The sequence below is a fragment of the Schistocerca serialis genome, chromosome 3, assembly GCF_023864345.2.
Source record: "Schistocerca serialis cubense isolate TAMUIC-IGC-003099 chromosome 3, iqSchSeri2.2, whole genome shotgun sequence".
In the NCBI taxonomy this organism is placed as follows: domain Eukaryota; kingdom Metazoa; phylum Arthropoda; class Insecta; order Orthoptera; family Acrididae; genus Schistocerca; species Schistocerca serialis.
In genome coordinates, this window is record NC_064640.1 from 379,984,574 (window position 1) to 380,001,813 (window position 17,240).

The window sequence follows — 17,240 nt, forward strand, 5'->3', positions numbered from 1 at the left end:
GACACAGATGTTTAGCAATGCAGTTATGGAATGCTGGGACAGGTTGAGTGGTGTTCAGACACCGTACAACCACACTGGGAACATCAGAGTTGTACGAGAAGAGGAATGGTATAAATGTGAGGGGCAAACAAAAATCTATAAAGGAGGGCAGTTGGAAGATAACAGTAATCTGTGTGCAAAATGAAGTACAAAAGGTAAGAATGCTAATCTTGAAGTCTTTGAATAAATGAAAAACAAAAACTGGAAGTAATGTAGCAACATTAACCAGAAATGAGGTATTCATCAGCTACTAAACTTATGGGCTTCAGAAGCTGTAGTGGTGGATATCTAGTGTGTTTACTTTGTCGTAGCAACACAGCCATAGAGGAAGTGTGTTTCAAATCATAGAGTCAGGAAATTTTTAATATAAAAATTTAGAACTATGAAGAATATTTATTATATTTTACATTAAGACATACATTCTTTAGTACACATCAACACAACATATCAACACTGTACGAAATATTTTAAATATTTTCTTCTGCTACACCAACAACATCCCACAATACAGTTACAGAATTCCTGGAGGGAAAATGGGGTGAACAACTGCAACTTGCATTTCCCATTCACTCTACAAAAGCAGGTAAAATATTTTTGACATCATACATTTTGCACAGTACCAGCATAGTTACAAACTAGGAAAATGGTAAATACATGCTGATTAAAAGCACCAAAATGAAGTTTAAAGTCTAATGATAGACATGTATTCCGAAAATATATTGGTAGAAGTGCAAGACAGAATGTGTAGCACTAGCAGTCTCTGCACACAGAACAGATCGCCTAATACTATGATGTCAACAAAACAGACAGAAAAGTTTCTGATCTGCCCATTCTTTCAATTTATTTTGCTCTTAAATTCCTTTGGTCAAGGTTGCAAAGAATATCTTTAAGTGGAACATTGCTTCTTTTTCATACATAGTGATTTCTTTCAATTCTCTAGACACAATTTGAAATAGCTGCAGAGGTCATTCTCTAAGAAGATATCTCTCATTAGATGATGATGTCTCTTATTACATGAGAGACTTCAGAACTTCCATCAGCAATGGCAGTAACAATAACAACTACATCACTCTCCTCCTAGAAAAACTTATTCAGAGGAATGACCTTACATATACACCCATTTCCCCTCCTCACTCACATCCAGACAACACACCATCCCCCTCCCTTCCAGGTTTCTCTCAACCCACACAAATATGTGTGAACCCCAGTCTCCCCCCCCCCCTCTCTCTCTCTCTCACACACACACACACACACACACACACACACACACACACACACACACACACACACACACAGAGAGAGAGAGAGAGAGAGAGAGGGGGGGGGGGGGGGGAGAATCACTCCCAAACAACAGTCTTAATTTAATCCTGTACAGCAACTACATACTTCACAACAGTTATCAAAAGCCACAAAGCATGATTGCATCCACACTGCAAGCAACATCAAACCACTGCTGGAATACAAGTGGCTCAACAAGTTCACTGCAAACACAATCAGAATTGCAAAAGAAACACGATTACAATGAAAATTATGTTTACACTTTCAATCACTCTCTCAAGTTTAGTAAATAACTGTAGTGGTAGTAATCATTCGTATATTCAAAATCAAGGAAAATGCTTTTGCATCCTTAAGAGTCATCTTGAGAGTCACATTTTTACGCCACATAGCTGTACTCATCTGGTGAATGTGGAGTACGTTCAATATACTGCTTGTCAATTAAGGCTTCTATACATTTTTTGATAAGATTTATTGTTGGTGCAAACGAAGCTTTTGACTGCCTCAGTACCTAGAGAAATAAGGAAAACAAATTACAATAAGGAGTAAACATTGCTCTAACAGCTAGATAGAGATGTGTGTGTGTGTGTGTGTGTGTGTGGACACACACACACACACACACACACACACACACACACACAGAGAGAGAGAGAGAGAGAGAGCACAACCAGACACTGTTCTGAGAATGAAAATTCTTTTACTCAAGACAGAATACCTGTCATGTTATTCCTTTGCTAAAGATTAAAACTGAGTTTTGGACCAGGCATTTGCCTTTTAATGGTGGTGCTCTTCCTCCCATAAATGCTTTAAACTACTAATGGCTCATCTACACAGCTTCAAAATTCCACAGAGGTCATCCTGCAATGCTACAAGACTAGCACAGAACACAGAACTGATGCAGTGGACAGTCTAACTTGGTTGTAATGGAGATGAGATTTTTTAAATCTTGGTGGAATACACATGTGACAGTTAAGGCTGTGGGCCAAGGCGGGGCTCAAACACAGGTGTCTCCATTTATGGACAATATTCTTTCAAGTGAGCCTGAGCTGCAATTTTTAACTGACCCCGAAAGTACAGTGTGTTCACTTTATAGTTCAAAATCACCTAGGGGAGGGGGAGGCAGAAAATCAGGGCATATTTAGCTAGTAATGGTTTTACCACAGCATTAAAAATCATTGAAAATTAGTTATTTGAAAGCTTATGACAGATGTCAAACATATTAACATGTGAACTGTGGCAGAAATGTCCTCTGCAGAATGCATGCAAACATCACATTAATACCTTATCCATAGTGTACTTGTGAAAAACTGTGACCACGGAATTGAAACAAATAAAATAAACTATACTGTGTTCATCATAAGAATAAATCTAATGTAAACATTACATCATGAATTCTTCCATGTTTACTGAAATCTCATTGGATTTCATTACACATGGGGTGGAACCCAAGCTGCCTCATGTACAGTCAAGTAGAATAAAAGGTATAAATTTTATGCTGTGTATTATGCACACATTGACTCAGCAATAATATGGGACAACTGCTTTACCAGGGCATTTAATTTCAACGGCACAGGCCAGCCCGCTGGTCCAAGTAACCTGCAGTGATGTGAGCAGTTGCAGTTAATGCATAAAGTGAGATGAGCAGAGAGACAATGTAGTTTTGACTATCATTTAATTCTTAAAAAAAGAATGAAATCATATTTGGCAAAACTCTAGCAATACAACACACTTCTTAGGTAACCACACGTAAAACATAATGTGCTCTCATTCTTAGCCAACATAGTATTGTAATTAAACATAAGAGTGATGAAAATTCCCAACTTAAACCCAAGAGTCTTTTTTTTTGTGTGAGCTATGTCTGACTCGTGCAGGGATTTCATCATATAGTTAAATATTGAAGCAACTAAAAGTATTGAGCTTTGTTGGCTTCCTTGGCATGATAAGTACTGATAATTTCTTCAGGTTTGCTGCTGAACTCCTTCCATATCCGAATCCAAGAAATACATTTTAGTACTGGAACTGTCATCTGCAATGTTGATAATGAGTCCATCAACAACAGGATCCACGAAGCCATCCACACGCCACATGTTCTCCTCCACTTTTATGACACCGTGCATTAATTCCAGTATGACTGGCAGCTTAAATATCTTGCTATTTCTTGTGACATATCCCTTAACTTGTCTCCAAATCAGTTCTGTTGGGTTCATATTGCAGTGGTACAGTGTCAAATGTAAAAATGTAGCATTTGTATATAGTGTGCTCAATACTGTGAAAATTGTTTCCCGTGTTTCTATGAAGCTCATCACTTTGACTCGTGTGAGACCACATATGTGGTACAAACCACTGGACACAGCCAAAATAAAGAGTATCCAATTTTTCATTTTTGTTCTAAAAATTTAATTTGTTATATTTTCTTAATGTAAACAACCTTTATTACAAATCTTTTATAAAATATCCATAATTGGGAATTCGTATTTGGAATGAAAACTGGAATTTTGCATGCAGTATGTAATTATAAACAAGGAGACAGGCACTTTTCACAAAAAAAATGATGATCAGACCTGTGTTAATTAGCACATTTGATGAATTTTATACTTAAAAGATGTAGGTATTTTTTAAAAAACACCAAAGTGAGATTTGAGCTAATGACCCATTAATAGATTTGAACCAATGATCCACTGAATTACCAGATTACGATTCTACAACATTACTGACCCAGTTATGCATGCCTTTGATGAAGAAGCCTTAATTTCAATAAATAAAGTCCTCAGAATACTTCAAAGCTGATTTTTTATGTATACTTGTGAAAGACACTGAGAGCAATCTGTTTCTTGCCACTTTTTTGTGACATTCAACACATGCATTTCACTATGGAGCAGGAAGCCATTTTCGCACTACATACTGACAGCGAGGCAATCGGAGCCCAACAGTACAGAGACTATGAATGTACACAATTTTTGAAATAAAAACTATGTAGCTACAGTAGGATTAAGAAAAACATTGATGGCTGTTAATACATTAAAATATCTTAAAGTTTCGCTTACAGTAACATAGTAATAAGATATGAATAGATAAGTGGAGCCTCCTTCCAAGTGAGTAACACCACCAGTGTACGATTGATATGGCTACTGACAAATCACCATGTTTGTACTTTTTATTCTTATGGTGAACAAAGTATATAACTAATGAGTGCTTGCGATTTATTTTGAGGGCTAATAGCACAAAACCTGCTTTGACCTCTGTATTTATTTTCAGTTATAGCATATTTAATGCAAAAAACATTGCTAAATTTATGCTGCTATTCCACTTCTACCTCTTTGTGTAAGACAAATATTATGAATAGAGAGGTGCTATTACTCCTACAATGCCTATCCGGAATATGGAGCTCAGTGAGGTGTCCTATAGAAACCCTGTGAAATGTCATTTTTCCATTTAATCTTTTAAAGACTCTGAAAAGATACATGACCAACTGTATTTTTCTCAATTTCATAATATGATTTTTAATTGGTCACACAAGAATACAGATATTAACAAGTTGTTTTTACAACAGCAGTGCCAAAGTGCATGCGAAATGCTGATATTCCACACAAAAGCCAGACATTTGGTATTTCATACATTTCATATCTTATGTCCACCTTTTCTACTGGCAAGGATACAACTGTAATTATCTAACAGTAAACTGAAAGTAACCATACTTGCATGCTTCACTGAGTTCCTGATTACAAGCAAGTAGTAAAGGTGTCATTACACTTCTACATTTGTATCATCATTTTTGTCATTAGCTCTGCTGACATACCACAATTCCATGTACTCCCATCACAGATGGGATACACAAAAATATGTAAATATGAAACAATACAGTAAAACTTCATTTATACGTCTTTCACTTATACGTTTTTCGCACTTAGACTTTTTTTTTTGTGTCCTGGCGAAACATCCAAAGTGTTCACAAGTTATGATGCAGTGTTTCAGAGTGGGTTGCCGTGAAATGGATTGGTAAGGCCGATATTAGACTATAATAAAATTTTATAGTGTAATAAGGAACTTTGTCAAAGCTAGGCAGTGGTCAAATTTTCTTTCATCACATATAACACATGTAGATTAAAACTGAAGAAACTGCAAAAAGGTGGGAATTTAACGAGATGGGACCAGGATAAACTGACTAAACCAGAGGTTGTACAGAGTTTCAGGGAGAGCATAAGGGAACAATTGACAAGAATGGGGGAAAGAAATACAGTAGAAGATGAATGAGTAGCTTTGAGGGATGAAATAGTGAAGGCAGCAGAGGATCAAGTAAATAAAAAGACGAGGGCTAGTAGAAATCCTTGGGTAACAGAAGAAATATTGAATTTAATTGATGAAAGGAGAAAATATAAAAATGCAATAAATGAAGCAGGCAAAAAGGAATACAAACATCTCAAAAATGAGATCAACAGGAAGTGCAAAATGGCTAAGTAGGGATGGCTAGAGGACAAATGTAAGGATGTAGAGGCTTATCTCACTAGGGGTAAGATAGATACTGCCTACAGGAAAATTAAAGAGACCTTTGGAGAAAAGAGAGCCACTTGTATGAATATCAAGAGCTCAGATGGAAACTCAGTTCTAAGCAAAGAAGGGAAAGCAGAAAGGTGGAAGGAGTATATAGAGGGTCTATACAAGGGCGATGTTCTTGAGGACAATATTATGGAAATGGAAGAGGATGTAGATGAAGATGAAATGGGAGATATGATACTGCGTGAAGAGTTTGACAGAGCACTAAAAGACCTGAGTCACAACAAAGCTCCGGGAGTAGACAACATTCCATTAGAACTACTAACAGCCTTGGGAGAGCCAGTCCTGACAAAACTCTACCATCTGGTGAGAAAGATGTATGAGACAGGCAAAATACCTTCAGACTTCAAGAAGAATATAATAATTCCAATCCCAAAGAAAGCAGGTGTTGACAGATGTGAAAATTACCGAACTATCAGTTTAATAAGTCACAGCTGCAAAATACTAACACGAATTCTTTACAGAGAAATGGAAAAACTAGTAGAAGTCCACCTCGGGAAGATAAGTTTGGATTCCGTAGAAATATTGGAACATGTGACGCAATACTGAAACCATACAACTCATCTTAGATTAAAGAAAGGCAAACTTACGTTTGTAGCATTTGTAGACTTAGAGAAAGCTTTTGACAATGTTGACTGGAATACTCTCTTTCAAATTCTGAAGGTGGCAGGGGTAAAATTTAGGGAGTGAAAAGCTATTTACAATTTGTATAGAAACCAGATGACAGTTATAAGAGTCGAGGGACATCAAAGGGAAGCAGTGGTTGGGAAGGGAGTGAGACAGGGTTATAGCCTCTCCCTGATGTTATTCAATCTGTATACTGAGCAAGCAGTGAAGGAAACAAAAGAAAAATTCGGAGTAGGTACTAAAATCCATGGAGAAGAAATAAAAACTTTAAGGTTCGCCGATGACATTGTAATTCTGTAAGAGGCAGGAAAGGACTTGGAAGAGCAGTTGAATGGAATGGGTAGTGTCTTGAAAGGAGGATATAAGATGAACATCAACAAAAGCAAAACAAGGATAATGGAATGTAGTCGAATTAAGTCAGGTGATGCTGAAGGAATCAGATTAGGAAATGGGACACTTAAAGTAGTAAAGGAGTTTTGCAATTTGGGGAGCAAAATAACTGAAGATTGTCGAAGTAGAGAGGATAGAAAATGTAGACTGGCAATGGCAAGGAAAGCGTTTCTGAAGAAGAGAAATTTGTTAACATCGAGTATAGATTTAAGTGTCAGGAAGTCGTTTCTGAAAGTATTTGTATGGAGTGTAGCCATGTATGGAAGTGAAACATAGACGATAAATAGTTTGGACAAGAAGAGAATAGAAGCTTTTGAAATGTGGTGCTACAGAAGAATGCTGAAGATTAGATGGGTAGATCACGTAACTAATGAGGAAGTATTGAATAGGATCGGGGAGAAGAGAAGTTTGTGGCACAACTTGACTAGAAGAAGGGATCGGTTGGTAGGACATGTTCCGAGGCATCAAGGGATCACCAGTTTAGTATTGGACGGCAGCGTGGAGGGTAAAAATCATAGAGGGAGACCAAGAGATGAATACACTAAGCAGATTCAGAAGGATGTAGGTTGCAGTAGGTACTGGGAGATGAAGAAGCTTGCACAGGATAGAGTAGCATGGAGAGCTGCATCAAACTAGTCTCAGGACTGAAGACCACCACGACCACCACAACAACAACAACAACAACATAACACCTTGACTCAAGCCTAGATTACACAACACTAGGTTGCAGGCAACTGCGCCACCGGCCACTGCGCATGCGCGCCGCGCAACTCGTTGGCGAAACTAAACACTTTAGGCGTGTTCGAACTATGGCGATACTAGTTGCATGAGTTTTTAGGCTATGTGTGTTCGTAGACTGTAGACAAATTGAAATATGAAGTGGGGAACTGAGAATAATGTTTCCTTTTTGGATATATATGTTCCGATAGGTGTCTGTGAGATTTCAGTGATGCTGATTACCAAAATATGCAACATATTGCTGTACCAAAATATGCAACATATTGCTGCCGCCGAGGCCGTCATGTGCGATCATAACATAGATGGTTTGGCAACATCTTAGCTGCATTGCAAAATTTATTGAGTTAGGAGCACATATACAACTGAATTAAGAAAAATACAAGCAAGTGTACTTCTAGCTGTGGCAATGCTCTCGTCTACAAGACTAACATCCCATCATTCAAGTTGGCCAGCTCTATGTTAAGGAATATTGTTGACAGGAGGGAAGGCTATACAAATTCAACAAGCTGCATTCTTTATTCAATATTCATCTATTTAAAACGTCGCTGCAGTGGTCTCCATTCACGTATGTTAGAATTTTGAAATATTGCCACTGTACGGATCTACCTTCTTAATGCGGCCTGCTTCGAATAATTATTGTTGTTAATGAAATAGCGTCATCTCCAACTACACTCCTGGAAATGGAAAAAAGAACACATTGACACCGGTGTGTCAGACCCACCATACTTGCTCCGGACACTGCGAGAGGGCTGTACAAGCAATGATCACACGCACGGCACAGCGGACACACCAGGAACCGCGGTGTTGGCCGTCGAATGGCGCTAGCTGCGCAGCATTTGTGCACCGCCGCCGTCAGTGTCAGCCAGTTTGCCGTGGCATACGGAGCTCCATCGCAGTCTTTAACACTGGTAGCATGCCGCGACAGCGTGGACGTGAACCGTATGTGCAGTTGACGGACTTTACGCGAGGGCGTATAGTGGGCATGCAGGAGGCCGGGTGGACGTACCGCCGAATTGCTCAACACGTGGGGCGTGAGGTCTCCACAGTACATCGATGTTGTCGCCAGTGGTCGGCGGAAGGTGCACGTGCCCGTCGACCTGGGACCGGACCGCAGCGACGCACGGATGCACGCCAAGACCATAGGATCCTACGCAGTGCCGTAGGGGACCGCACCGCCACTTCCCAGCAAATTAGGGACACTGTTGCTTCTGGGGTATCAGCGAGGACCATTCGCAACCGTCTCCATGAAGCTGGGCTACGGTCCCGCACACCGTTAGGCCGTCTTCCGCTCACGCCCCAACATCGTGCAGCCCGCCTCCAGTGGTGTCGCGACAGGCGTGAATGGAGGGACGAATGGAGACGTGTCGTCTTCAGCGATGAGAGTCGCTTCTGCCTTGGTGCCAATGATGGTCGTATGCGTGTTTGGCGCCGTGCAGGTGAGCGCCACAATCAGGACTGCATACGACCGAGGCACACAGGGCCAACACCCGGCATCATGGTGTGGGGAGCGATCTCCTACACTGGCCGTACACCACTGGTGATCGTCGAGGGGACACTGAATAGAGCACGGTACATCCAAACCGTCATCGAACCCATCGTTCTACCATTCCTAGACCGGCAAGGGAACTTGCTGTTCCAACAGGACAATACACGTCCGCATGTATCCCGTGCCACCCAACGTGCTCTAGAAGGTGTACGTCAACTACCCTGGCCAGCAAGATCTCCGGATCTGTCCCCCATTGAGCATGTTTGGGACTGGATGAAGCGTCGTCTCACGCGGTCTTTACGTCCAGCACGAACGCTGGTCCAACTGAGGCGCCAGGTGGAAATGGCATGGCAAGCCGTTCCACAGGACTACATCCAGCATCTCTACGATCGTCTCCATGGGAGAATAGCAGCCTGCATTGCTGCGAAAGGTGGATATACACTGTACTAGTGCCGACATTGTGCATGCTCTGTTGCCTATGTCTATGTGCCTGTGGTTCTGTCAGTGTGATCATGTGATGTATCTGACCCCAGGAATGTGTCAATAAAGTTTCCCCTTCCTGGGACAATGAATTCACGGTGTTCTTATTTCAATTTCCAGGAGTGTACAAACGTACCTTATAGCATGCCGAGTGTTCTCGATTGTACTGCACGTAATATATGTAATTTCAGTTCTGGCGACAGTACTTGATGGATCACAGTACCTTTATTCCTTATTGCATAATTAACTCTATTTAGAACAAATGTGAACAGTTCTGGTGACATTCTAAGATAATTAAAAGAACTTCTTGGATCTTCCATTATAAATTTTTTCAGCAGTGATGCTGAGCAACCGAGCTGACGTCTTTTCTTTATCCAGTTACGAGTCGAAACACGTTTCTTATTTTTTTTCTTAAGCACCGATTCCACGCAACAAGCTTTAACTCCATCACAACTCTTGCGACGTGCAGCTGCCAAAACTTTTATTTCAGACACAACTCAGGGATCGACAAAACTAAAGTGTATATTGGTGTCGCCGTGTCTACGGTCACACATGAAAGCACCAGCGTGCAACTCATTCCACGCAACGAGTGGCGCAACCCAATGTCGTCGTGTAAGCTAGGCTTTATATTTGATCAAAGGAAGCGTTCATCTTACGGTTACTGCATGGAGAAGTCAACCGCTTGGAGCGCTAGCATCGCTGCAGATGTCTGACACACAATGTTTAGCAATATGACTCTCAAATTTACATGGTGCGTCGTATATATAACGAAATTGATAGAAATATTCGAGGCAGATGAAGCACTGTATAGCTTACGACATCCAGAATACAAAAACAGAATAAAAAGTGAGAGTTATAAAAAAAATTGCGGATAGTACAGCCAGGGTATACCGCCGAGAATATAAAGGAGAAAATCTACAACTTCTGTGGAAATAAAAAATGTTCATGACTGCAGTACGTATTAAATTTATTTGCCTTCACATATTCCTCCTTCAGTGCATTATAAATAGCTTCAAATGTTTCTGGTATTATTTTCGTCAATGTGCACTGCAGTATTAGCACAATCTAGCACAACAGTCGCGACACTTTGCCTCGATTTTGTTGCGAACCGCGCCAGCAGCGCTCCACGCGGCCAGTAACTTAAAATTGAGAGTTCGGCGCGATCGTGAAAGCGAATAGTGGTTGTTCCTTTTGATTTCTACAATGGTTTTTACAAGCGGGAGCGTTTGTAGCACAATAAATTTCAGCAACAACAGGAGGAAGACACCACAGCTGTCTTTTTTTAGGTTCCCTAAGGATCCTGAGAGGTATATACCATCATGTTACTAAACTGTATCGTCAGGATTCACTTGCAAACTACATGTGTATTAAAGATTAATGTTTCGTTTTAGGAGCAGATAATGGCTCGTTAAAAGCAGATGAGAAGACCTTATATATAAAAAAAAAAAAAGACCTAGTTTACCCGTATAATAATATCAGGTTTTGTTCGCTACATTTCGAACAAAACCAGTTCATGAGCGCTGACAATAATAAACTCGTGTGGAATGCAGTACCCACACTGTCTGACATCCAAAATAAGCCACCTCAACTGACGATGAAGAGAAAACTGCCACAAAGATTCGACAATCCATCTAAAGCTGTAAAACAGTCCTACGACACAGAAGCAGCCAGTTCAGCTCTCCATGTATCAGTGCCAGATTCGTGCGAATCGTCAACACAGAACTGCTTCGATGATGAAGTGGTTAGATTAAGTGCATTTTTTCGTGTCTTACAAAAGCGTAATGTTTGGTATGTATTTCATTCACCTCTGTCGTTAGTCAATTTTCCTTGCTTCCTTCGTGTGATGTCATTATTGTTAGCGCCTCGTTCACTGACAGATTGTTTGAAAATCATTCAAATATTTGGTTTTGGGTAAAATGTAATGTAATCAGCTCATTATAATGTTTTCAACATATTTCACCCACTATTTGGCAGTTGCTTGTCCCACTTATAATAATATGAAGATAAGGTCGTACTTGTGGCAATAGGCGACAATGTCAAACACAATAGGCCTACCGAACGATAAATGGGCTGTACATCGCTTTTGCATGTAGAGGTATATGTCTGTGCTTCTTACGTGTGAGTCTGTGTGTTTATATTCTTTTGATATCAACGAGGTAAGCTGCAATTTTATCCAATGTCACAAGTGTTTCTTCACGAATGTGTCGTAGCTTGCCACTCGATTCGTAGTTTTTGTCCATTCTTGCGCTTATTTAAGAATCATTTTTAGAAACATATATGCCTTCTGATACTACACAAACCCTTGGAGGCAAGAAAATAACTCAAATATTTCGTAAATTACATAGGAAATGGATGCAAAACAAACATGCTTACGACGCGTCTGATGTTCACCTTACTCGCCGCTTGGAGCGCTAGTGTCGCTCCATCTGTCAAACGCGGTAACAACTTTTACAGCAGTGGGTGTCGCGACTGTTATGTTAGACTGTGGTATTAGAGTGCTGTGCCGGTACTGTAAACTTGAGTAGCTAGAACTCGCCGTATTACGGCAAGTCTGTCTGTTGTGGACACAGCATTTCTGAGGAGAGTGTTCAGCTTCATAATGTGAGGAGCCACTTTCTTGAGCACATATTGAAATGTACTCACGTCCATTCCCAGAGAGATTTTCATACGACTTTACGTCCTCGACTTGCAGCTCCCGTAGCAAATTTTGTTGTATATCTTTCGCATGTCGCCCGTGAAGTCCATGGCTTCACCCAAGTATGTTTTCTTTTCTTCTGTTCCTCTTGCAAATGCAATGACAATGTGATTGCAGTGCACGCAAATGCAGACCAGGTATAATTTTACTTACGGCATCGGTGGCGTAATGTGTTGATGTTGGCAATAACCATTCAGTGCTGGGGGTTTGACAGATTCTTGTATGTACCCTTGCCCAGTCAGTAGACTAGTTACACTCGTAAAATGAACATTTCATAACAAAACATAAGCATTATATGAAGATGGAGTTGCTAACATCAGCACACTACACCGCCGATGCCGTAAGTAAAATTGAACTGCAGAGAATAGTATTAAGTCGTCATCGGCCATTATGAAGGAACTTTGACGAAATATTTGATGACATGTAATACCCCCTTTTGCGCCATGTCAAAGATCGTTGTCAAAGAAAATCTGATAGTATAATATCTGCGTAAGTCCATCTATTAACACGGGTCTGTGGTTGCCAAGTAGAAAATCACTTTGTTGCAAGCATCCAAATCCAACTAACACTTAATTTTTAATGTGACAGACTTGAGGCTGTTTTATAGATTGACAGATGCGCAACAATAGTATAAATTGCAATAACAGAGTCTTCACAAAAACCAGACATTACAGTATAACGTGTGAAGCTTATTTTACGGCAGTGGTGATAGCCATAGGGCACAATTGGACAAGAATTGTCGCATGTCCTCGGGAATCCCTAAACACATGCCACCTCATACTGTATAGGCTACAGTACCGTATTACTGTATTTCTAATTATTTTGAGAACTGGTGACATGAGTGGAAGAAAAAAGAAAAGCATTACTATTGCTGAAAAGCATTACTATTGCTGAAAAGCATTACTATTGCTGAAAAGCATTACTATTGCTGAAAAGCTACGAATTTTGAGAGTTGTGAAGGAAAACAGTAATCGAAAGCGAGTGGATATTGCCAAGGAATTAGGAATTTCTGCATCTACTTTAAATTCTATAGTAGCAAAGGCAAAGGAAAATGAATATAGCCCATGTGTGTTCAGAATTTCCACTACTAAGCGGACACGCATTAAGGGCGGGAAATACGAAAACTTGGATGATTGATTGTTGCAGTGATTCAGGCAACATAGAGCATAAGGCATTCCTATTAGCAGCCCAATGCTTTGTGAAAAAGCAAATGAATTTGCAATTCAACTCGGTGTGGAAAATTTCAGTGCTTCACATGGTTGGCTGCACAAATTTAAGGTAAGACACGGCATCAGCTGTCAGAATGTATGTGGCGAAAGCAAAAGTGTTGATCCTGAGACAGTCCAACATTGGAAGGAAACCCGTTTGAAAGAACTGACATCCCAATATGCTCCTAAAAACAATTTTCGATGCAGATGAGATGCACTTGTTTTACAATGCAATGACTGACCGCACAATGGCACTCAAAGGCCAAGAAATTGTACTAAACGCATTCACTGAAAATTATTTCTAGTAGTTAGTTCATGAGCCCACGCGAATAGTAAACGGTTGTGAAAACACGCTTGACCTCTTAGCAAGAAATAATCCTGAGTTAAAAACGAGCATCAAAACCGATACAGGGTTTAGTGAACACAGGGTTGTCGTAGCAAGACTGCAAATCCCCCAAAAATAAGCGAAAAATATACCTGGTCAAAAAAGCAGATAAAAATTCACTTGACGTCTTCCTGAGAGACAATATCCACTCATTCCAAATAAATAATATAAGTGTAGACCAGAGTGGCTTGAATTCAAAGAAATAGTATCGGCAGCAATTGAGAGATTTATACCAAATAAATTAACAACCGACGGAGCTGATCGTCTTTGGTACACAAAACAGGTTAGATCACTGTTGCAGAAACAACGAAACACACATGCCAAATTTAAACTAACGCAAAATCTCCAAGATTGGCGATCTTTTACATAAGCTTGAAATTTAGCTCTGACTTCAATGCAAGATGCTTATAACAGTTTCCACAACGAAACTTTGTCTCGAAACCTAGCAGAAAATCCAGAGAGATTCTGGTCGTATGTGAAGTATGTTAGCGACAAGAAACAATCAATGCCTTCTCTGCGCGATAGCAATGGAGATACTATCAAAGACAGTGCTTCCAAAGCAGAGTTACTAAACACAGCCTTCCGAAATGACTTCAGAAAAGACGACGAAGTAAATATTCCAGAATTCAAATCGAGAACAGCTGCCAACATGAGTAACATAGAAGTAAATATCCTCGGAGCAGTGAAGCAACGTAAATCATTTAATAAAAGTCCATACTGTATACCAATTAGGTTCCTTTCGGAGTATGCTGATGAAATAGCTCCATACTTAACAATCATACTCGACGAAAGATCTGTACCCAAAGACTGTAAAGTTGCACAGGTCACACCACTGTTCAAGAAAGGTAGTAGGAGTAATCCACTAAATTACAGGCCCATATCGTTAATGTTGATATTCAGCAGAATTTTGGAACATATATCGTGCTCAAACATTATTAATTACCACGAAGAAAACTGTCTATTGTCACGTTTCCCACAAAATACACTAGTAACAAGAAATCATGGATTACTACACGACAAAAGTTTTTGAAAGCTGGCTTCGAAGTGTCGATGCAAAAATGGGTGCAGCAGGCCGGAAGATTTTATTGCTCGTAGACAGGTGTGCAGCACATCTTCCCCTTACTTTCTATTTGAGAAATGTGACCATGCAATTCTTTCTAGCGAATTGCACGAGTGAGCTCCAGCCACTTGACCTTGGCGTAATACATAATTTCAAGTTGTTGCATTATTGCAAAATGCTTGTGCAGCATGCCATCAGGTGTGTAAATATTGAAAAAATGGAAGAAATGAAAATAAACATTTTATGGGTAAGATTTTTCCCTGCTGTTTATTTCATGTTGTGCTACCAGAGCCAAAGAACACTTTGAAAAATTATTAATGAAATTGTTTCTTCTGATAGGCAGTGCACTACATTGCAGCTTCATGGCATATAGTTTCAGATGATACCATTCGGAACTGTTTCCGAAAAGCCGGATTTGGAAATTAAGTCCACAATCATGGTGGAAATGATTGTACTGACGATCCTACACCTAATGACGATGAATGGAATCAACTTGAAGAGCAGGCATCATTTGAGGATTACGTGAACGTTGATGAAAACCTCGTCACTACAGAACCCACTGAATAAGCGCGTGTGATAGTGCTTCTCTACAGCCAGAACTTCCGTGTCGGCGAATTTTATTACGTGGTCGGTCTCATTCAGTGCGTGCTCTGCATCAGCGACATTGCAGGTTGGGGCAGGTGGAGAAATCGGCCGTGGCCGAGCATGCACTGAATGAGACCGACCACGTAATAAAATTCGCCGACACGGAAGTTCTGGCTGTAGAGAAGCACTATCACACGCGCTTGTTCAGAGAAGCTGTAGAAATCCAAAAACACGCGAGCAGTTTCAACAAGAAAGAGGAAAGCCTTAAGATAAACGGATCCTGGCTGCCCGTACTGCAGCGAACGACCGTCGCAGGTAGCAAGAGGAGAACCGCACCGGAAATGACCGTGGAGAAGACCTGGGACGTTGGCGCGCCAGGTACATATAGTCTGCGGCCGCGAGCTCGCCTCCAGTTCACCACCGGCAATGGAGGGTGAAGCTTTGACAATGCCAGCCACTTGTGCTGGCAAAAGTCAGAAAAATCATTAGATGAACGTCGGCCAAAGAATCCGAGACAGAAGCCAATAGGCAGTTTGTCATTTTGCAGAATGTAACATTTTATTTACTGGATTTTTCATTTGTGTTTACCAATCAATTTGATAGTATGGTGCCATATTTCATATATACGTTTTTCACGCTTATACTTTTCTTCCTGTAGTCCATTGAAAAAATGTATGAACGAAGTTTTACTGTATTTCTGCATTAAAGGCATGTCTTCATTACTGAAGATAAACCAAGAGGTCTTGAAACCTCTGTGGTGTTTACCTGCTATATCAATAAATAGTACAACAGTGGTGGGTTGCTGTTTATTTCAGCCATTTTAAATGTCAAAGCTTCTTGCAACACTTATATTATCTGAATAATAATGCCGTGTCGTCTTCCACAAATTTCATGAGAACAGTTCATGCGTTCATGGATACTCCTATTTTATCCCTCAGTTTCACTTGATTTACTTTGTGTTTTATTGCCCAACCATGGTCATCACCTAATTGGTGTTCCACATGTTAACTACTTCTCTCCCTAACAACACTTGCTTGCAATAAACACAGAAATAACTGACAATGTCTCCTCTCTGGTCCCCCATTCCTTTCTACTTCATAGCTCACACATATTTTGGTGGTTATCTGTGCTTTCTAACATTAGAAGGACCGTACCAGTTGATCTGACCGGTCAGTGTTATTTCACATTTAATAAATAGTGTACATTTTAATTTATGGGCCTTATTTTTTGTGACTTTTAATGTACCTTGGTGGTTTATAATTTCTGTAAATGACAAACGTATATTACCAAAAACTGAAGAAATTGTAAACATTTTTACCTTAGAGGACTGCAGCCCGTTATTCTGACAGGTGAAATTTGTTTTTTGTATATTGTCTGTAAAGGCACAACAGTGGATTTTTTCATCCCCTTAGCTTATTTTATTGCATTGTCATGATCTCATTCCCTTGCTCGCTCTCTCTCTCTACATTTTACTTTATTTAGTGGAAGAGTGGACATACTTTAATTGCTGTTCTCTGTCAATACACTGTTGTGCTGGGCAGAAGTTTAGCGCTCCTCCTCATTATTATGGTGAGCCACTGTTTTTGTGTGGATGAAGAATTACTGAATTATGTGAATATGTGAACAGTTTACAAGAAGAAAATTCAGAAGGAGAAGATATTTTTGAATGTTGGGTGATAAAAGAATATAAAGGTGGCACGGAATATTAATCCAACAAAACC

The 17,240-nt window shown here is 40.1% G+C and overlaps 1 protein-coding gene across 2 annotated transcripts in view; it reads right to left on the reverse strand.

Annotated features, from left to right (window-relative positions):
- Window positions 1-412: 412 nt before the first annotated feature.
- LOC126470216 (cullin-2) overlaps window positions 413-17,240 on the reverse strand; it is a 202,533-nt gene continuing 185,705 nt past the window's right edge. For both annotated transcript variants that reach the window (XM_050097896.1, XM_050097897.1), the window contains exon 15: window positions 413-1,825. In XM_050097896.1, coding sequence (XP_049953853.1) covers window positions 1,694-1,825 — 132 coding nt within the window. In that variant the 3' untranslated portion in view covers window positions 413-1,693. The remainder of the gene's footprint in view (window positions 1,826-17,240) is intronic.